The sequence below is a fragment of the Bolinopsis microptera genome, chromosome 11 (genome assembly GCF_026151205.1).
Source record: "Bolinopsis microptera isolate Bmic1 chromosome 11, MBARI_Bmic_1.0, whole genome shotgun sequence".
NCBI classification, from domain to species: Eukaryota; Metazoa; Ctenophora; class Tentaculata; order Lobata; family Bolinopsidae; genus Bolinopsis; species Bolinopsis microptera.
Genome location: NC_087082.1, coordinates 532297 through 555239, shown reverse-complemented (window position 1 = coordinate 555239; position 22943 = coordinate 532297). Strand labels below are relative to the sequence as shown.

Sequence of the window (22943 nt, the reverse complement as noted above, 5' to 3'; positions counted from 1 at the left end):
TATATTGTATAAATATATTGTATAAATATATTGTATAAATATATTGTATAAATATATTGTATAAATATATTGTATAAATATATTGTATAAATATATTGTATAAATATATTGTATAAATATATTGTATAAATATATTGTATAAATATATTGTATAAATATATTGTATAAATATATTGTATAAATATATTGTATAAATATATTGTATAAATATATTGTATAAATATATTGTATAAATATATTGTATAAATATATTGTATAAATATATTGTATAAATATATTGTATAAATATATTGTATAAATATATTGTATAAATATATTGTATAAATATATTGTATACATATATTGTATAAATATATTGTATAAATATATTGTATAAATATATTGTATAAATATATTGTATAAATATATTGTATACATATATTGTATAAATATATTGTATAAATATATTGTATAAATATATTGTATAAATATACTGCAATTGTTTGTGATATCCGGATGTAGCTGTTACTCATACTTATCCGGATGTAGCTGTTACTCATACTTATCCGGATGTAGCTGTTACTCATACTTATCCGGATGTAGCTGTTACTCATACTTATCCGGATGTAGCTGTTACTCATACTTATCCGGATGTAGCTGTTACTCATACTTATCCGGATGTAGCTGTTACTCATACTTATCCGGCCCGATAATATTAATAAGATAAAATCATTTGATTGTTTAATGTTTACTTGGTGCATCAGATGGGATAAATATTGTTATTACAACAATAGTCATTTAATAAGTGGCGCCAGCCTCTTTTTTCTTTTCCTGACGAACCTTCGATCAGAACAAATAAGCTTAAAGTATTCAGGCAATGGTTTCCGTTTATTCATGCTTAAATGCATACCACAGGAATTAGGTACTCAAGGTAGCCGGTGCAGCGAACCGTTCTACATTTTATCAACATTGTACGTGCCTTAATGGATTGTGGTTATTGTGCATTTCTTTCAGTCACGGGACACGCGCACAGAAACGTCGTCACGTGAACTATACGAGTCATGTCATCAATTAGCGCGCACAGATAAACAAAAGTTTTATTATGAGTCATAATAAAACTGAACTGCATTTCGTCGCCATAATGACAATTTGAGCATCCTGCCATCCTGGGAATCATTCCTACACCATACACTCCTGCATCCCGCTGATCATTATCATTCATAAACCTGGACGAATTTATAAATAACTAAACATTGCTTGTCTTACTTGATATTGTTTGTCCATTGTTATTGTTAATGTTAATGAACTAGCCCGCCTAGCGCGCGCTACTTCGAAGCACTTGCCTCGAAGAAATTTAGACGAGTAACATCCGTCAAACTTGATATAATACTGACAAATTGCTTGTCTTACTTGATATAATATTGACATTAATTGACGATGTCAATTCTTCTCAGCTCGGCGATCGGCCCAGTAGCGCATTTCGCTGATCTATGTGGTTGCGAGAAGCATAATTGAGTGCGCGGCGCGGCCCAGTAACGCATTGCGCTACAAATATCAAATATTGACACTGTAAACGTCCTTCCGAAGTGAAACTCAAGTGAAACTTAAGGTTCATTTTTTGTTGAACTATTATTACCTCAAATATTGAACATACCCAGGATACATAACAAAAAGTCATTGTTGTAACTTTGATTGAAAAGCATTAATTAATACAAATCACTTGTATCACGTCGTGACCCCCACGGTCGTTTTACTATGGTGTAGAGTTTCTACGATACAGGGAGAGCAGCGCACTCGTGCGCGGCGGGTCATACAACGTATGACAACAAATCACCGGATCACACAGTTGACAAACAACTTAAGGGGTTCACCCTGATTTAACAACTTAACAACCTTCTAACTTAACTTGTATTTTAATGTTCAGGTGTGCTAGCATTACCATTAGCATCGTTAAATGTACTGCTATGTCCATCGATCCTGAAAATCCTGAGCCGAATGTACAAAACCATAATGGCGGCAATGGCAGCAATAGAGTCAATGGAATCAATGGCTTTCATAACGTTTTCCAAAAGACAAATTTTCAAAGAGTTGCGGGTTCAAGTTTTAAAAGGGTTGGTACATTTAAAGACATGGTGAAAAAGGTCAGCAAAGGAGGTCAGTACTATACATAAATGTATTTACTATTAACACTATGCAAAAACTAGAATGACTATTCGAAACCCCAACCCTCTACACTGACCCCAACTCTAACCCTAACCGGAACCCAATCCCCAATTGAAGCAGATGCTAAATCGTAAAGAGTGGGTAGAGTGATAGTAGAGTGGGGGGGTAGAGTGATAGTAGAGTGGCCGGGGTAGAGTGATAGTAGAGTGGGAGGTAGAGTGATAGTAGAGTGGCCGGGGGTAGAGTGATAGTAGAGTGGCCGGGGGTAGAGTGATAGTAGAGTGGGGGGTAGAGTGATAGTAGAGAGGCCGGGGGTAGAGTGATATTAGAGTGGGGGGTAGAGTGATAGTAGAGTGGCCGGGGTAGAGTGATAGTAGAGTGGCCGGGGGTAGAGTGATAGTAGAGTGGCCGGGGGTAGAGTGATAGTAGAGTGGCCGGGGTAGAGTGATAGTAGAGTGGGAGGTAGAGTGATAGTAGAGTGGCCGGGGGTAGAGTGATAGTAGAGTGGGAGGTAGAGTGATAGTAGAGTGGCCGGGGGTAGAGTGATATTAGAGTGGGGGGGGTAGAGTGATAGTAGAGTGGCTGGGGTAGAGTGATAGTAGAGTGGGAGGTAGAGTGATAGTAGAGTGGCCGGGGGTAGAGTGATAGTAGAGTGGCCGGGGGTAGAGTGATATTAGAGTGGGAGGTAGAGTGATAGTAGAGTGGGGGGTAGAGTGATATTATAGTGGGGGTAGAGTGATATTAGAGTGGCCGGTGGTAGAGTGATAGTAGAGTGGCCGGGAGTAGAGCGATTTAGCTCACTCGGTGCAAGTGTCATCTAATTATAAACAGATGTAAGTTGAAAAGTCCCATATTATGACAATTAGTTAGTTTCATTCTGACCTCTGTAATAGTTCCAGGTCGTAAAGATACTACTCGTAGATTTAAACAGATTGTGCAAAAGGTCGGCGTACAAAACTCACGTAAGCTTAAGTTCTGTTAATCCTTCGAAAGCTAGACTGACAGGATTCCCGACAGCTGCTGCATGGTGACAAACCAAAACAAGTTTAATCTTAATATACTCGCTGACAAGTGTCAAGTTCAACCTAGGAAAAGTATTACCAGTACCTAAATCAAGTTTTACAGTTCCTATAGCTTTACAGTTCCTTTGACATTTTTGCATATTTACAAGTCGTTCATATTCTCAAGTCGTGAAACTTTTGTGAATTTTTCATTTTCACAAGTCTTCTCTAGTATTTCAAAAAAAGGTTTTAACCTCAGTAAACTAGATTTTACAATCAGCACGAGTTCAACCTCAGACACCACCCTGCAGCCTACAGCCTGCTTAAATCTGTTCCCAATATTTTCACTTGTGATAAAATTACCTTTAATCAATTCAGAATATTTATCTTACTTTCTATAAAGCGAGACGATATATATGTATTATCATTTTACTGACACAACTTTAACACAACTTTTCACGAAAACCGTGAGAGATATACCATCGAAACTTTTTACGTGCGGTCGAATATTTTTACTGCCTTTTGACCAGTATGAAGAAATAAAAAATTGGCCAATAAATAATAACTTTACTTTTAGGTCCCACGAAATTTGGACCCTCTAGTGGTGTAAAAATCACAAAATAAATAAATATTGTTTTATCTTGACACCACTTTATGGTTAGACGGGTTTCTGCTAGTATTTATAATTCATGAATACGATAAAATGTTTTGTATAGGGAGCAATTCACACTAGTACCCTCGTGGACTATTTGCTTTGAACGTTCAGTTCATTGGGATTTTTAATGGTTTTTAATACCCTTGGCTTTGAGCGTTAATTTTAATGTTCGTTCAAAATTATGTCCGTTCACACAATGTCCAATGTATAAGTCGTGGTAAACATAACTAACTAACTTACTAATACTTAATACTTTTACCCCGATCTTCTAATAATACCAAGATTCAACAACAAAAATTAAATTCTCTTACAAAATTGTGAAATTGTATTCATTACAAATTATAGAACATTAGCATTGAGTCACTCATTAATCTATATCCGTAAAGAATGGTCAGTGAGACATGAGTACTTAGTGCCCTGCTAGTGATGAGAAATTAAACTTACTATTTCACGTGACTTGGCGTTTACATCAACTGAAACTCATCTCTTAGGGAAAATAAATGTATAAAATTAGCACGTGCCGTAACGTACGCGACTCCTTCAATCTGTTTGTCCTTATGTAGACTTATCACATTTTCAGTAATGTGATATGTAGACTTATCACATTTTCAGTAATGTGATATGTAGACTTATCACATTTTTAGTAATGTGATATGAAGACTTATCACATTTTCAGTAATGTGATATGTAGACTTATCACATTTTCAGTAATGTGATATGTAGACTTATCACATTTTCAGTAATGTGATATGTAGACTTATCACATTTTCATACATACACATACATGTTACATGGTAAGGTCTCCTCCTAGTCGTTGGAGTGGCCTGCATCACACACATCGCGTTGGCGGCGTAACATATGTCTCCACTGTACTCGGTTGGTAGCCAAAGCTTCTGTTGTGTCGTTGTCGATGTTTTCAACACCTGTAAACTTAGCAGCATCTTCGAGTACGCAGGACTTCCAGTTCTTACGGGGTCTGCCCCTTGACCTCTTTCCATAATTTGGCTTCCAGTTTAACAGAAACCTCGGTAGTCTAGAGTCTGGCATTCTAACTACATGTCCATACCAACGTAGCCTGGCAGCACTGATGAAAGTCTCAACTGACTTGATGCCAGCCCTCCTAAGAACTTCGTCGTTGGTCACATGAAAGAACCATTTAATCCTAAGGATCCTTCTCAAGGAGGTTTGATGGAAAACCTCGAAGCGTTTCATCTGCTTTTTGGTGGTGTTCCAGACTTCAGCTCCATACAACAAGATGGTGAGGACAGCAGCCCTATAGATCCTGATCTTGGTTGAAGTCTTTATAGTTCTGCTATTCCAAATGTTCCAGAGCTGATGAAAGGCGCCATTAGCCTTCTGGATACGGACATCCAGGTCTCTGTTGATTGTCCCATCCCCACTGATAGTTGCACCCAGGTAGACAAAGTTGCTAACCTGCTCGACGGGTTCACCCTCAACCGACAGCTCAATACAATCATCCTTGATGAAAGGTCGCTGAGAGGCGCACTTGCTTACAGCCATGCATTGGGTCTTCTTTGCATTTATTCTGAGCCCAGCGTAGGAGCTGTAATGAACTAATAGATCAGTTGATTCCTGTAGGCCTTCCCCTGAGTTGTCCATAATAGCCATGTCATCAGCATAATCGGTGTCCAGAATGACCTTTTCCTCGACCGTCTTCATCTCTTTCTGCAGCACTGCGCCTTGACTGATGATCTTGTTGGTCTCAGCCAGAAATGCAGAAAAGTTTAGGCAGAAATTAAAGACAGGAGGTGCTTAAGAAGAATCATCTGAAAAAGCTTGGATGCTGTAGACCTTAAGGTGATCCCTCTGTTGTTCCCGCAGACTGAAGTGTCTCCTTTCTTCCCAATGACAATGATCACACCCTTTAACCAATCTTCAGTAATGTGATATGTAGACTTATCACATTTTCAGTAATGTGATATGTAGACTTATCACATTTTCAGTAATGTGATATGTAGACTTATCACATTTTCAGTAATGTGATATGTAGACTTATCACCATTTCAGTAATGTGATATGTAGACTTATCACATTTTCAGTAATGTGATATGTAGACTTATCACATTTTTAGTAATGTGATATGTAGACTTATCACCGTTTCCTGGTTATGAAAAATAGCTGATATCAGCTGACTTGACTCCGACGTATTCAATAACGACCTTCCTCACTAAGTTCAAATAATTTCACAGTTTAAGCAACCATTTCAATTTCCCACTAATTTCCTGCTGTAAATATGGTTTACCTTATCGAACTTTATTTGAACGGACAATAATTAGACGCTTATAGCGTTCATTTTATTTTTAATGTCCGTTAATTTTAATGTTCGTTTAAATTTTGGTGGACGTCCTAAATAGATGGCCCCTATTGAGTGTTCATTTTAACATCCGTTCCAAATTAGGTCCGTTCACGCAATTTCCGGTCAAATAACGTCCGATAAGGTATACTATAAGGTATAACTTGGCATGATGACTCTACACATTTGCAGTTTCCATTTTGGTGCTGTTGACGATCACATACATTTTCCATGCTAAATTCAAAATGTTTGTAGGTACTATTACATAGTTTACAAAAATTCGATACATTGCACAAATAATTAATAACGGATCTCTAAATTCTATTCCAAAAATAGAAAACCCTGGACTCCAAAAAACTTTTTTATTTTTACCAGCCTTTTCCTAAAAAATTAATCAGATGAATCTAAAAGATGTGCCCACCCTCAGGAGCTGTAGAGAGTTTTTCAGAGTTTGCCCAGGACACCACAGCACACCCCCCCCCCCCCTATATTACACTATACTCTACAGGAGCTGTAGAGAGTTTCTCAGAGTTCGCCCAGGACACCACAGCACACGGGGTCAAGTTGTTCTTTCAAGGAAAGAAAATCTCACGAGCTTGTTTCTTCGTGGTATGGCTGGCAGCTGTGGTTTACACTGTTTATACGTGTTACAAGGGTATATGTGACTACAGGTCCCGGCCCACTGGCACCAAGTTTGAGGTTTGGTTGTTATCTTTCAACTGTAGCTCCTTTATAATATATAATATCGTTACTGTTGACATCTAACTAAATGTTATCTTTCAACTGTAGCTCCATATCGTTACTGTTGACATATAACTAAATGACATAAGTTAGAACTCGAAGAAATCCAGTGATCTTATCTCATAATTCACAGATAAGAAGATCTGACTCTTATCTCATAATTCACAGATAAGAAGATCTGACGATGTTGAAGCAATCCCCTTTCCTACTATATCCTTGTGTAATATCAACAAAATCAGGAAGGATTATCTTGATAAAAACGAAAAACTCAAGTGAGTTTAAAAACTGTAAAACAGTTCGAAATAAACAATTTGTACCCCGAATATAGAGTAGACGGGATAATACACCTATCGGACGTTTGTTCTTTAAGTTTAATAATGAGCCCCCATGTATAGCGTGGTAGCGGAGGTGCCGCCCCCACGTATAGCGTGGTAGCGGAGGTGCCGCCCCCACGTATAACGTGGTAGCGGAGGTGCCGCCCCCACGTATAACGTGGTAGCGGAGGTGCCGCCCCCACGTATAGCGTGGTAGCGGAGGTGCCGCCCCCACGTATAGCGTGGTAGCGGAGGTGCCGCCCCCACGTATAGCGTGGTAGCGGAGGTGCCGCCCCCACGTATAGCGTGGTAGCGGAGGTGCCGCCCCCACGTATAGCGTGGTAGCGGAGGTGCCGCCCCCACGTATAGCGTGGTAGCGGAGGTGCCGCCCCCACGTATAGCGTGGAAGCGGAGGTGCCGCCCCCACGTATAGCGTGGTAGCGGAGGTGCCGCCCCCACGTATAGCGTGGTAGCGGAGGTGCCGCCCCCACGTATAGCGTGGTAGCGGAGGTGCCGCCCCCACGTATAGCGTGGTAGCGGAGGTGCCGCCCCCACGTATAACGTGGTAGCGGAGGTGCCGCCCCCACGTATAGCGTGGTAGCGGAGGTGCCGCCCCCACGTATAGCGTGGTAGCGGAGGTACCGCCCCCACGTATAGCGTGGTAGCGGAGGTGCCGCCCCCACGTATAGCGTGGTAGCGGAGGCGGTCGCCACTTTCTGACTTTCCCCATTTTATTCTAATGACCCCTTCAGGCAGATATACAATATGATATATGAAAAGGAAGATTCTGGTCTGTTGGGTGGTAAGGAAGCTGTTGTCGACATTCTGACAAATGGAAAACATATTCAAGGTAAAACAAGGATACTCCACGAGAACTCTACAACAAATCTTTAACAAAACTTTATAAACGTTTTTGATCCATGATATCTATGAAAACTTTGCAAAGTTTAAAATTGTAAAAATCCTTCTACAGATGACCCAGCAAGTAACACAACATTAAATGAAATCTACAAAGATGGAGGGCCACTGAATTCAGACATCTTCACCTGCAAGATCGGTTTCAAAAACTGTTCGGCTGTCATGGGCAATGATTGGTTTCAGAGGCAGGTTACACACCAAGGCAACTGTTTCAAAATTAACCCCAACGGTTTCCTAAACGCTTCAATTCCGGGGAATCTGGGAGGTCTATCACTTTTCTTGCATGCTCAAAATTCACAATACAGAATGGTAAGATTCAGCTTATATTTAATATTTATTAAAATTGAGGACTGGATTCGTTGTCATTGGCATAAGAATATCGTAAATCAGAAATACTGCGTAAAATTACATTCATAACCTGAATAGCTCAATTGTTACAAAATGTCAGTTTCTCAATATCCCCACTACTAGTACTCCAACAGTGATCTTAAATATAAAAGGATTAGATCTTATAAATATATGTATATATATATATATACATATATATATTATATTAGTTATCTTACACTAATATATATAAGTGATCTTACAATAACATAAATCACCATTCTACAAGATGAAGCTAACGGAGCCGAGTGAAGGATTCAAGATAAGTTTCCACGATCATTTGGAAGCAGGTAACGTTGGAAACAAAGGATTCGTCGTCTCGCCTGGACTTCAATACTTCATTCAACTTGGCTACAGAGAGGTACATTACGCTGGATTTTAAAATCCTAATATTTTCAAATTCAAATTTTGTATTCAACTATACTCCTAGTAAGTCACTTACAAAAACATTCGCTTTATAATCGTGTTTAGTAGCAGGGCACTAAGTACTCTAGTAGCAGGGAACTAAGTACTCTAGTAACAGGGCACTAAGTACTAATTCAAATTTTGTATTCAACTATACTCCTAGTAAGTCACTTACAAAAACATTCGCTTTATAATCGTGTTTAGTAGCAGGGCACTAAGTACTCTAGTAGCAGGGAACTAAGTACTCTAGTAACAGGGCACTAAGTACTCTAGTAACAGGGCACTAAGTACTCCAATAGCAGGGCACTAAGTACTCCAGTAGCAGGGCACTACGTACTCTAGTAGCAGGGCACTAAGTACTCTAGTAGCAGGGCACTAAGTACTCTAGTAGCAGGGCACTAAGTACTCTAGTAGCAGGGCACTAAGTACTCTAGTAGCAGGGCACTAAGTACTCCAGTAGCAGGGCACTAAGTACTCTAGTAGCAGGGCACTAAGTACTCTAGTAGCAGGGCACTAAGTACTCTAGTAGCAGGGCACTAAGTACTCTAGCAGCAAGGCACTAAGTACTCTAGTAGCAGGGCACTAAGTACTCTAGTAGCAGGGCACTAAGTACTCTAGTAGCAGGGCACTAAGTACTCTAGTAGCAGGGCACTAAGTACTCTAGCAGCAAGGCACTAAGTACTCTAGTAGCAGGGCACTAAGTACTCTAGCAGCAAGGCACTAAGTACTCTAGTAGCAGGGCACTAAGTACTCTAGAAGCAGGGCACTAAGTACTCTAGTAGCAGGGCACTAAGTACTCTAGTAGCAGGGCACTAAGTACTCTAGTAGCAGGGCACTAAGTACTCTAGTAGCAGGGCACTAAGTACTCTAGAAGCAGGGCACTAAGTACTCTAGTAGCAGGGCACTAAGTACTCTAGTAGCAGGGCACTAAGTACTCTAGTAACAGGGCACTAAGTACTTTAGTAGCAGTGCACTAAGTACTCTAGTAGCAGGGCACTAAGTACTCTAGTAGCAGGGCACTAAGTACTCTAGTAGCAGGGCACTAAGTACTCTAGTAGCAGGGCACTAAGTACTTTAGTAGCAGTGCACTAAGTACTCTAGTAGCAGGGCACTAAGTACTCTAGCAGAATGGCACTAAGTATTCTAGTAGCAGGGCACTAAGTACTCTAGTAGCAGGGCACTAAGTACTATATTTTTCAGACGTATTTGCTGAAAGAACCCTACGGACAGGGGGACTGTGTGCAGGACGATCAGTACAGAACCTCTACATGCATTAATAAATGTTTTAGGACCTACATAATCCAAATGTGCGATTGTGTTCCTTTTAAAGAAGGTACGTTAAAGGGGGAGGGGTACGAGACATTTGGTATTTTTAGTTGTATTATTTATTTAAAGTCACTATTGTGACGGTACATTAGAATATATCTGGCCCAAGAACCTTGGGATTGGAGCGATCAATTGATCAATCAGAGGTTTTCAAATCAAGCTATCACAATCGAATTGCAATATATCTTTCAGATTACAATAATTTTAGGGGAATGTGGCTTGTGTGGCTCGAAAATAATGTTCGGGGGTTGAATGATGAATCAGTCCTTGGCATGGGTAAAAGGATGTTCGTGTAGACCTCAAAGTAAAAGTAGAAGTAGATATGACATGATGGTAAAAATGTGAAGCTTAGTAAGAATTGCCGAATGTATAATAAACTTTCATTTTGTGAAATAAGTGTGTAATTCGTGTAATAACGCAATTATATGAATTTGTCTTAAGTTTTCCAGACATATATACACCACCATTTGTTTTTCCGTCCCTACCTTTAGGCTTTATCATTTTTTTCTGAGTAGATATGTAATTGTGATCAGCACTTATACAGGGGGTAAAGGGGGGGGGGGTTAAGGGGGGGGGGGGGGTAAAGGGGGAGAGGGGCTTTAGAAAACAGTGTCATGAGTCTCAAATGTTTGAAATAAGCGAACGTGAATATTGACTGATCAAGATATAAAATTGGGGGAAATCTCATTTATAGTTAGAAAAAGAAGTATAGAGACAAAGATTTCGTGATTTTGTCAATTCAGGCGCCTTCCGTAAAAGGAACAGGATTATTAAACACATTCAATAGTCCATCTGGAACACAAGGAAGTCTTCTTTATCGCTCAAGTAAACACAATGCAAAGTAAGAGCGGCCAGGGCCCACTCTCCATCTCAAATACAGTTTCAAACTTTGAAACTGTATCTCAGGTCCATTCTTGTGCACATTTTCACAAGGCCAAGTAATGGTGCTAAGAACAAACACGTGCCATCAGCACACGTGGAGTCTAAACACGTGTAGTCTAAACACGTGTAGTCTAAACACGTGTAGTCTAAACACGTGTAGTCTAAACACGTGTAGTCTAAACACGTGTAGTCTAAACACGTGTAGTCTAAACACGTGCAGTCTAAACACGTGTAGTCTAAACACGTGTAGTCTAAACACGTGCAGTCTAAACACGTGGAGTCTAAACACGTGTAGTCTAAACACGTGCAGTCTAAACACGTGTAGTCTAAACACGTGCAGTCTAAACACGTGTAGTCTAAACACGTGGAGTCTAAACACGCGCCATCAGCACACGTGCAGTCTCTTAACTTTTGTTCCTACTATAGGTTCTGCAGGTGACACTGATACAAACACCAAACTGTGTACCATGAAAAACATGTATAATTGCGTAGTGACAACTCTCCAGCAAATTCGTGAGTATCTGTTGTTAATTGTTTTGTTGTTCTTTATCTCTCCTTATCAATTATATGACTATCACTTTACGCTCTAGGGTTCAGAAATATAACAATAAATGATACATTTACTGGATATTGTTTTCGGCCGCTAAATACTCTCATATCACGAAATACCTTTATTTAATTTTGCTGCAATTTTAAAACTGTTTAGTCAAGAACACGACGATCAGAGCATCACGCTGTAAATGTGATAAAGCATGCAACGTCAAGGAGTACGAATACAGCGTGTCTAGTTCCCTGCTCTCTGATAGATTTATTCAAGTGAGTTTAGGGTTCATTTCTTTATTTTCGGGCATTATGGAACTATTTCTTTTTTAACTCTGCCAAATCTATTACTTTTTTCATTTTATTGGTTTATCATTATGAAATGAACGCAGAGGTTATGGCAAGAGTACCGACATCGATTAGAAAATGAAGTAACAAAGAAAATGGAGGAAGTAAGAAAAAAGAAAGAAGAAACGAAAAAGAGACCAGTTAGATCAAAAGTTAAGGATCGATTTGAAAATATCTCCAGAGCAAATACAGACAACGAAAAAAGAAACATGTCTTTCGTTGACGGTTTGTGAAAGTTCAAAGTGCTCATCACAGTGCTGGCAAGCACGACCGCTGCCATTATACTCACTCTACTAGTACTACATATTTACCCCCTATATACTAGTATACCCCCTTTACTGTTTTTCCAGGCATTAAGACTCATATAGAGTCGTTAAGCAGGCATATTATAAGTTCAATACAATCTAATTCAATGTAAAAGATGAAAAGAATTATAAGAAATAGTTATTTGGAGGTTTTTAAGAAATTTGCGCAAAATACGCGCCAGCACTCTTTTATACTTATAACACTCTTGATTATATATTAAATTAACCGTTTTTTAAATTTGATTTTTGACAACTTAAAGTTGTTACAAAATCGATTTTACACCATTAAGGAGTACTTTTATTCAAAATTTGAGCACTTATTGAAGTTAAATAATTCTTCGAGCATTCTGAAAATTTACCAACAAGTTTTTTTAGCTTTTGCTCCTTCATAAAGATATTATTAATATTATTTGCTATTGTCATTGAAGTTAGTCCTTTTTTGAAGAATAATTTTATAAAAACACCCATTTTGTGATTTAGTATTCTCCGGTGTTGGGCCATCCCTTGGGTCGTGGAGCTCAGTTCTGCTTCCTATAGGTCTATATTTTACACTAGGCTAGTTTAAAAGTTAAAAATCAAAAAGCACACGTGGGGACACGCCCGATTTGCTAAAAAATTGCTAAAATCACTGAAAATGGCTATTTTTACAATTTTGAAATCTTTTAAAACTTTGCATGCTTCTTAAACTATATATAAAATACCAATATGCAAAAATTTACGGTGATTCAATATTGGATGCGCACGCAACAACAAACAAACGCTCAAAGTTTGCACGGCCACGAGCGAAAGGTGAGAATTTTGCTCATTTGTGATTTCGATTAGATTAGCTGCTTTCCCACGATAGTGAAATGGTTTTATATATGAATTTAATGCTAACTTGAATGAGTATAAAGTGGCACATTCATGTCAGATAGTTATCGACAGATATGCTTACCTAAACACAAGGAAATTTTTTCAAAGGTAAAATTTCGAAATCGTTGAAATTACCTCCTTATTAATGAAATTATCAGTTTCGACTTTGTAAAGTTGTTAAGTACCCCGACATTAATCAAAAATAGATGATATTTGACCAATTTAATTAAACCCATAGTTGGGTAGAGTGGACCGCTGCCAGTGTCTCTCTTTCCCAAACAAAAGGAAATGATTTTAATTTCAATGACCGTCTGCAAATGCAAAATGATACCGATAATAAAATCGATCGCTCGCTTTTCCCATTCATTCACGGCCTTACGAATTTTAATAACTTTCGATTGCTCTAAGTTTCAGTCCACTCTACCCAATTAATTATGGGTTTTGGTAAAATATATATGCCTATTTAAAGATTTCACAAGTGCTGACAAGACTTTTAAAAATTTGGGCGAGCGATTTATTCGTTAGTCATGCAGCAGGCAGGACTATGAGCGTCACACGGTGGCGAAACAAATTCCTGTCAACCAAAGCAATAATTTGTCAACGGGATCCATTAGATCCGATAAATTCTTGAGTGTCGATGAATGAATGCAAAATAATGTTTTAGATTATGAAAGTGAAACACTGAATCACGTTCAGGAATAATACATGAACATTACAACATCCCTATTTTTAGGAGTAAACGAAATAAAGAGCAAAATTATTACTGAGATGGTAAAGAAGAACATAGTGATTTTAAAGATTAGTTTCCCCTCAATTGAGAAACACACTATCAATCAAGTTATTTCTTATGGTTTTGGAAACCTTCTCGGTTAGTAACAATTTTGTTTCCATTAATTATATAATCATGTATTTAAGTTGAGATCATGTAAATATATTCTTTAAGTACCTGACAACAGACAAGGCAGTTTGTTCTGATTGCCTTAATTGAGTGATACTGCTTTACTCAGAAGGGGGTCAGGGGTGCTGATACTGAAATTGCAAAACATTTTGTCAAATTATCAAATTGTCGTTATGTTTGCTAATGATGAGCATCAGATCGTATGAATATTTTAACTTTAAGTCCTAAATTAGCAGTGTGTAAAACTAAATGCGTTTATCAGGAGATATTGGTGGGGTATTGGGTCTCTTTCTGGGGGCGAGCATTTTTACTGTTCTGGAGTTCCTGGAATACATGTTGAGGATGATTCACGAGAATTATGTCACATTCAGAGCTAAACAGGTAAATCAAAATGGGTACCGAGGGCGACTGCCGACTATCAAAAGGCATAGTTGGAACCAGGCATTCGGTTGTCGATTTTGAATATTCAATATTAAATTAAAATGACGATCAATGAATTGGGATGACCGTAACGTGAACTGGTAATTTACAAAGAGTAAAATGGAATCTGTTTTGGAGGATAATAGCAATTTTTCACTTTGTTAGCTGATTTAACCATCACAGCAAATATTATTGGCCCCCTAATCAATACTCTTACAGAAAGCAGACCAAGAGGCACAGCAGCGAAAGGTGAAAACTAAAATAACATTACATACACTAGGAAAACATTACATGCACAGAGATCTTCCGAACGGGGACGAGGAACTGGAAACGTTACCTGGGAACACCCAGTAATGGGAACGTTACCTGGGGACACCCAGTAAGGGGCACGTTACCTGGGAACACCCAGTAAGAGGCACGTTACCTGGGGACACCCAGTAAGGGGAACGTTACCTGGGGACACCCAGTAAGGGGCACGTTACCTGGGGACACCCAGTAAGGGGCACGTTACCTGGGGACACCCAGTAAGGGGCACGTTACCTGGGGACACCCAGTAAGGGGCACGTTACCTGGGGACACCCAGTAAGGGGCACGTTACCTGGGGACACCCAGTAAGGGGCACGTTACCTGGGGACACCCAGTAAGGGGCACGTTACCTGGGGACACCCAGTAAGGGGCACGTTACCTGGGGACACCCAGTAAGGGGCACGTTACCTGGGGACACCCAGTAAGGGGCACGTTACCTGGGGACACCCAGTAAGGGGCACGTTACCTGGGGACACCCAGTAAGGGGCACGTTACCTGGGGACACCCAGTAAGGGGAACGTTACCTGGGGACACCCAGTAAGGGGCACGTTACCTGGGGACACCCAGTAAGGGGCACGTTACCTGGGGACACCCAGTAAGGGGCACGTTACCTGGGGACACCCAGTAAGGGGCACGTTACCTGGGGACACCCAGTAAGGGGCACGTTACCTGGGGACACCCAGTAAGGGGCACGTTACCTGGGGACACCCAGTAAGGGGCACGTTGCCTGGGGACACCCAGTAAGGGGCACGTTGCCTGGGGACACCCAGTAAGGGGCACGTTACCTGGGGACACCCAGTAAGGGGCACGTTACCTGGGGACACCCAGTAAGGGGCACGTTACCTGGGGACACCCAGTAAGGGGCACGTTACCTGGGGACACCCAGTAAGGGGCACGTTACCTGGGGACACCCAGTAAGGGGCACGTTACCTGGGGACACCCAGTAAGGGGCACGTTACCTGGGGACACCCAGTAAGGGGCACGTTACCTGGGGACACCCAGTAAGGGGCACGTTACCTGGGGACATCCAGTAAGGGGCACGTTACCTGGGGACACCCAGTAAGGGACACGTTACCTGGGGACACCCAGTAAGGGGCACGTTACCTGGGGACACTGGGATTAGAACTCCCTAGAATGGGTGACACTGGGATTAGAACTCCCTAGAATGGGTGACACTGGCATTAGAACTCCCTAGAATGGGTGACACTGGGATTATAACTCCCTAGAATGGGTGACACTGGGATTAGAACTCTCTAGAATGGGTGACACTGGGATTAAACTCCCTAGAATGGGTGACACTGGGATTAGAACTCTCTAGAATGGGTGACACTAGGATTAGAACTCCCTAGAATGGGTGACACTGGGATTAGAACTCCCTAGAATGGGTGACACTGGGATTAGAACTCCCTAGAATGGGTGACACTGGGATATAGAACTCATTAGAATGGGTGACACTGGGATTAGAACTCCCTAGAATGGGTGACACTGGGATTATAACTCTCTAGAATGGGTGACATTGGGATATAGAACTCTTGTCAATGTTTGCAGAGTTCCCTATTGAATATGGCCGAGACTCAAAGAGAGATCAGACAGTTAGTTATCTCAGAAACATAGCAGTGAATGATATTTTACAAGTTTGAAACTAGTTGTTCGTTAATTTTAATCAGACTATTATGATAAACACAAAGGTTCAAGTTGGGACAAATGAACTTATACAAAGCTTGATATGCTAGCTATAGGCTGCTAAATCAAAACCTGGATCTTATCCTACCAGCTGTTGAATTTGTTGTTATAAATATCTGATTTCGCCAGAAAATGAAAAGCCTCGCTCTCCCTTTCATACCGTGAAATTTCGATTATGTTTCAAGATTTAAAATACATGAATTGTTTGTTTCATTTTATTTTAGAGTAGTATTATCATATTATTAAAGACATTTTAAGAGTGTTATTTGTTACACCTGATTTCCGCGAATAGTGACACAAATACTGTATATTCTGTAGACACTCAGAGATTTCCAGCAGCTTGTAACTAAGTTGTTGACCAATGAAAACAATCCATTTAATTTCTTTTTTCAGTGGAATATAAACTTCAAATATTACAATGGAAAATAAAATAAAATATCGAAACAGAGCCAACCTATTCGTCTGAACAAAACATGCATTTATATAGTGTATTTATACATATATAAGCAATATAGTGTATTTATCTATTTATATCAGCAATATCAATCATAAATACTAGAAGCTTCCTCTCCCCTTAAGAATTTATTTAAGAAACCAAATGTTAAAAGTACGTCAACACAGCGAATAAAACTGCTAATAATCTTTTAATTTAGAGCGCAGGCCGAGCATTAGAGCTCCGAGTGACCAGATCCCTCCTCGTCAACAGGAATATCGTCCAGGTCCACATCATCCAGATCCGAATAATCTTCCTCTTCTGGCATCTGGAAGGAAGAGATGTAGTTATAACTTATGTTTCAGATTATCGATCAAAGGATCACAAGTAACAAGTAACAAGTAACAAGGATCACAAGTAACAAGCGTTTGGAAGTCATCAAATTAACTTGTATACCTGTCCATCTTTGCCGTCCCATGGTGTTGCTTTCCTCAACTTAGGAACGTCCTTTCTTAGAACAGCAGGAGCTATACGTCCAGCAATAACGTACCTGATATACGCAAAGTTAGCAACCAGTCCAAAAAGCAGAAATTACAAAGTACCCTCGCAATTGATTTACTTAACAAGCAATCGATCAAATTTCAAAGTTTCATTTTGTATATGTCTTAATTTTTCGAACTTTTAACATGGTGCTACTCGGTAGTGCAATGTGTAGCGAACGTGTCGTGCAATGTGTAGCGAACGTGTCTCGACACAATAGCGGAATACATTGCACCTGCTTTCTAAAACATACGTGTCACAATCGAGTTGAGTTACGTAGATCTGATGCGCGCACATGCGCGCGCTTTACTCCAGTATGGAGATCTATAAAATTGTTTTCGCGGCTTCCAAAAACGCCTTACGGTACGATTTAATGAAACTGTTCGTGGCTCTACTTACTGGAGGAACTCGTTGATACTGTCCTTGCTGAAACCACCTCTGTGATGAAGAACAGCGTTTTTCTTGATGTTCAGGGCGACTATGGTAGGGTAACCAGCGCCTCCGACCTCAATTGCAGCCTCAAGTTTGTCTTGTTCTCCAGCAAAACTCCATGCCCATCTGAGGTTCAATGGTCGTTAAATTAAAAAATCACAAATGTTAATAGAACAACTCCTGATTCGCAAAATCACAGGTAATACCGAATATCGATTAATATCCAAAAGAACAAGGAATTTTTTTAGGAATGACGAGATAAGTTAACAACAAAAAGAGATTAAATACAAGAAATAGCCCATAGGCCACCACTTACCCCCACTTCCTTTTCTTATATTTATCACCGAGCTCCTTGAGGGTGGTGAGGTAATTGTTTCTTCCTTCAGCACCTGTATCCAAGATATCAGGCAGGATACTGATCAGACATATCCCCTTCTCTCGGCACTCTTCCGCAAACATTTCATCGTTCAACAACTGGAAAGATAGGCTGATAATAAATTATATTATATATATTATATGTATAATAAACTTCGTGACAATATGAGATCGGTATATTATTTGTCCAATTTTCATTCTTCAATTGGAGTGCAAATTGGCAGTTGAAATACTAACATACAAGGCCTTTTAGATCCCAGTAATTCCGAATAACCTGATTTTAAAACAAAATTGCAGTTTTATGGACAGACAAACTAAAAAGAAGTTGTAATTGTGGTAATGATAACACTGTAAGGTTACCTCTCTTATCTCGGGAGGTTCAGCGAACACTTCCAGTTTAGCCTCAGCCCAGGACACAATATCTCCTGCAGTCCTGCCCCCGTCATACTCTTCCGCGTCCAACTTAGCTCCAGCCGGGAAATACTTGATAGTGGGATATCCTCTGAAGTTAGAAAATGGTTAGAAAATACATAGTTAGAAAATAGTGGTTACTAAATCTAAACCCAATCAGAGAAACTGCAGTTTTTGATTGAAATATATTTGTTCAGAGCTGCTGGAGACGAACAAGAAGAAAAAACCGGAGATATGAGGTTAACTTTACCCCAAATTCGACATTTTTCGAAAAATGGGGTAAAGTTAACCTCATATCTCGAGAACAGAGGCAAATATCAAAATTCTGTGCAATAGAATTGTGGGTGACAGCCCAAGGAACAACTGTGCCAAGTTTCAGCTTCTGGGTGTGGCCAGTATTCTCAACTAAGGGATGTTTAACTTTTTACAGTTTAAGTTAAAGTTTTACATGTAATTACATGTAAACCTCAATATTTGGCGCGCGATATCTTTAAAACGCAAGGTCAGATTTCGATCCGGTTTTTTTCTTCTTGTTCGTCTCCAGCAGCTCTGATCAAATATGTGAAAACTGGAAAATCGACTTTTACCCCCCCCCCCCCCCTCTGGCCTTAATAATTTAATATATATGTAGACCAAGCTCTGTGCACGGGATGCTTCCTGGAAGAATCCAGTTCTTTTAGCGGGGCACCCTACCTAAAGCCAAATTGAGATATAATAATCATATTCCTAGGAAAATAATCAGAAATCGAATACCAATCAAATAATATGATATATAGGAGTAGTAACCATATTTACTATGCAAAATGCCCCAACCACATAGTGTAAATTTATATAATATTCAAATTCCATATCATCATTATTTAACCTCAATAGTCAATATAATAGCAGTTAGAAAATTCTGATATTTTCCACGACCCACTTAAAGGGGGGGGGGGGGTCTGAATGTAAAGAATATACATACTTGACACCGTATCGTTGAGCAAGATCCCCGAACTGGGTAGCGTCCACAGCACCAAGCTTTACTTTTCCCTTGAGTGATGTAGCAGCGCTAGCCCACTCGGGAGCTAACTTCTTACAGTGCCCGCACCAGGGAGCGTAGAATTCTACCAGCCACATATCCTTACTGTCCAACACCTGCGCCATTATATTGTTAAGGGGGCTGGGGGGGTCTTCATCGAAATTATCTCGAAATTGATTTTATAGTTGTTTCTGATAGAGGGGAGTAATATCTATCAGCTGCTTTTGGTCCCATGGAGAAGTATTGTTCCTAGCCGAAATTATCGCTGGTCAAAGGTCAGCGCTTATGTGTAATTGTATTGCGCGAGCGATTTTCAATCGCGCGCCCTGAAAATCGAGTCTAAAAATCTATCTTCTCCTACATTTTTTGAGGAATCATCCTGAAACTTTCAGGATATGTTCTAGGGATCATTTAAAAGAGATCTGTCGAGCCGAATTTTGAGATAGGCCTTAGAACATTTTTTATTCGATTTTGAAAATCTTGGACCCCATTTTTTGACGATTTTCCAGGTCCCCTTAACGGGAGAAGCCGGTCGTTAGCGCTACAAGCTCATTACATAATATTGGGCACTCTAGACAGTTCAGCAAAATTCTCATGCAAATCCTCTCTATAACTGACCTCTTTGTTGAAAATAGAGCTGGTTAATTCGACTACATCGGCAGGGTTTCCCTTCTTGTTGCCACCGCTCTTACCCCCGCTCTTACCACCACTGCTGCTGTCACCTTTTCCCGCTAATCGGTCGTTTGCAAGTACTGTTGCCAGTCTAAGAGCTTCTTGTATGACACCAGCTGCAGTCCTGAATAATAAAAGTTGTATAAAATATGCAACTATATAAGTTGCTACTCATACTAACAACAGTTGAGGTACAAAATGGGTATTATTTTTTAGCAATGAAACTCATTTATGCCATTTATTACAGAGTAAACAAGTTTACAATAAATCAATTTGATATTTAAAGGAATCCTAATTCAATGTGTAGTATGGTATATAAAACAGTGTAGATTTGTAAATAAATTAAAAAACCTTGGTCCCTTGTAATCTACTGGCTTATTCTTGTTTCCAGCAAATATTTTGATAGTTGGGAATCCTTGAATACCAAATTTGCTTCCAAGTTCCTTGTGCTGGTCCACATCGGCTGCTCCAATCTGCACAATCCCTTTGAGGGCTTTACCAGCTTTCTTCCATTCTGGAGTCAAAGCTTTGCAGTGTCCACACCTGATGTAATATATATATACATGTATATAGATATTTTTTGGGTGGCCAAAAATAAACTGAATCTTGACAAATTTGTAGATTAGATCTAGCATTGTAGCGGTGTTCAGCCCTTTTTGTCTTACTTAGTGACATTTAAATTTGGTCCACCACCCTAAAATGTTATGCAGAAAATTTGATTCACCACGGTCACCTACCATGGTGCGTAAAACTCGACAACCCAAATAGAATCGCTGTTCATAACTTTGTCGTCAAAGTTTGCTGGATTCAACACCACCACGCTATCTCCAGTGGAATAGAAACAGGACACACTTCCAATGAGAAGTGACACTGCCACCAATAACATGACTCAACTGGGAAATTGGTGATCAGTCTCAGTTTGATAAGATCGGAATTGGTAATAATTTTAAACTGGTGTCAGTTGATGTGCAAATTAATAGTGTAAAATATATGATATTTAATACATTCAAGTATGATAGTCCAATAAAATATCTTGTCACAATTGTTCTTACTTTCTTAGCGATCGTAATAGTATTTTGCGAATATAAGTCGATAAGATGTTGAAATATCAAAATTTTTAACTTTGAGGAGGGAATAACTCTCAAGCAAATGTTAAAAAGTACAAAAATGAAAACATATAAATATCAAATATTCAAATATAATAGTTAACTTGTGTAGAAATTCTTCCCTTGAACCAAAACTTGATCCTTATGTAGTGTATAGTGTTCACCAGTGTTCAACTATTCACCAATTATAACCATAAAAACACCAGAAACAGTAATATCGAATATACAGCCAATGTCATAACAATAATAATAAAGAAATATCTTGCTAAGGTTGGGAATAATGATATCAAGTATCGTAAGCATTATGAATTCACCTTCATTGTTAAATAAGCAATAAATTATTCTCGAGTTATCCCAATTATTAGTGTAGTTTTTCGATGTCAGATATCAGACAATTCCGATATAATTCTGGTAGTGGCTTTTGTACACTTTTTGCATCAAAGGTCTTAGAGAGCTTGAAAGATTTGACTATTTCCCTTGCAAAGTAAATGACATGAATACCACAGTCATACCCATTTTTCTGTTGAGCACAGCACAGATTCTTGCATTTTAAAGATTGCCCTATCAGAAGTGAGAGATTTGAAGCCATTACTTTAGTTTCTGCTGCATTAAAAGCATTCAAAGAGTCAATGTGAAAAACGGTAGATTGGTCTCGAATGTAACACAACAGCGACCAATGTTGACCAGACATCTGACATGTTGTTGATCTACTGTCATTAATTGGACACAAGACTATTTTATACTCGCTCAACCCTAGGCCAGCAAACATTTCTACCAACATAGAGGGCTCTGTTAACTTCATGAGCTGAACAACACTCGGAGAAATGGAAAATACTTCCTCACATTCCTCGTTGAGTATTTCAAGAAATAATGATATGACATTGTCGGTGATATATTCAGGAGAGGAAAGTGTTAATAGATCACTGTTGTACAGAGCTGTGTCCCCAAAAGAGGCAACAACTTTCATGACAGGTCTGACTTGATATCACTACATCTGTTCATCTGACATACAATCTAAGGTAAAGAAAAGGCATTAATCAAGAATACATCAACTAACTTTCCGCTTCTGTAGCGTAACTGACTACCACCCAGGATAAAACACTGTAATAAACAAAGCCAAATGACGAAATAAAAAGTATTATTACAACTCTAGCATTTAATCAATATTGAATAAGTAAATTGTCAACTAAATAAATTTTCAACTAAATACTCATGACGATCTAGTACTCAGAATAATAGATACTTTGTGAAAAATACAATCTCTGCTGAACGGTAAAAAATTGGCTAGGTCCAAATATACAACCTTTGACGACAAAACTACAATTAGAACAATAAAATAGAAAAAATCACGAAAGGATAAAATCAAAAGAAAATTGTATTTCTTCAAAATTGTATTTTCTCAAATAAGTAAGAAAATATTGAGCTACCCTATAAAATATACTTAAACTTAAACTCTTAAATTTGAAATTTTGACCGCATTAACACATTCAAAACTTTTTAAACATCAAAACTAAAAATT

At 39.2% G+C, this 22943-nt stretch overlaps 2 protein-coding genes across 2 annotated transcripts; one reads left to right on the top strand and one right to left on the bottom strand.

Moving 5' to 3' along the window:
• Positions 1-1904: 1904 nt before the first annotated feature.
• Positions 1905-14917, top strand: LOC134823758 (acid-sensing ion channel 1-like). The gene is made up of 14 exons (XM_063835299.1): positions 1905-2133; positions 3036-3104; positions 6621-6811; positions 7022-7125; positions 7920-8017; positions 8141-8394; positions 8702-8833; positions 10078-10210; positions 11512-11598; positions 11792-11901; positions 12018-12198; positions 13864-13998; positions 14291-14409; positions 14668-14917. Exons 1-14 carry the CDS (start codon positions 1944-1946, stop codon positions 14800-14802), a joined length of 1938 nt encoding a protein of 645 aa, XP_063691369.1. The 5' UTR covers positions 1905-1943; the 3' UTR covers positions 14803-14917.
• Positions 14918-16812: 1895 nt separating this feature from the next.
• LOC134823759 (protein disulfide-isomerase A6 homolog) lies at positions 16813-21207 on the bottom strand. The gene is made up of 9 exons (XM_063835301.1): positions 21056-21207; positions 20670-20861; positions 20265-20442; positions 19590-19762; positions 18578-18719; positions 18159-18316; positions 17810-17968; positions 17327-17420; positions 16813-17198 (listed from the first exon to the last, which is right to left on the bottom strand). Exons 1-9 carry the CDS (start codon positions 21202-21204, stop codon positions 17106-17108), a joined length of 1338 nt encoding a protein of 445 aa, XP_063691371.1. The 5' UTR covers positions 21205-21207; the 3' UTR covers positions 16813-17105.
• Between the last annotated feature and the right edge of the window lie 1736 nt (positions 21208-22943).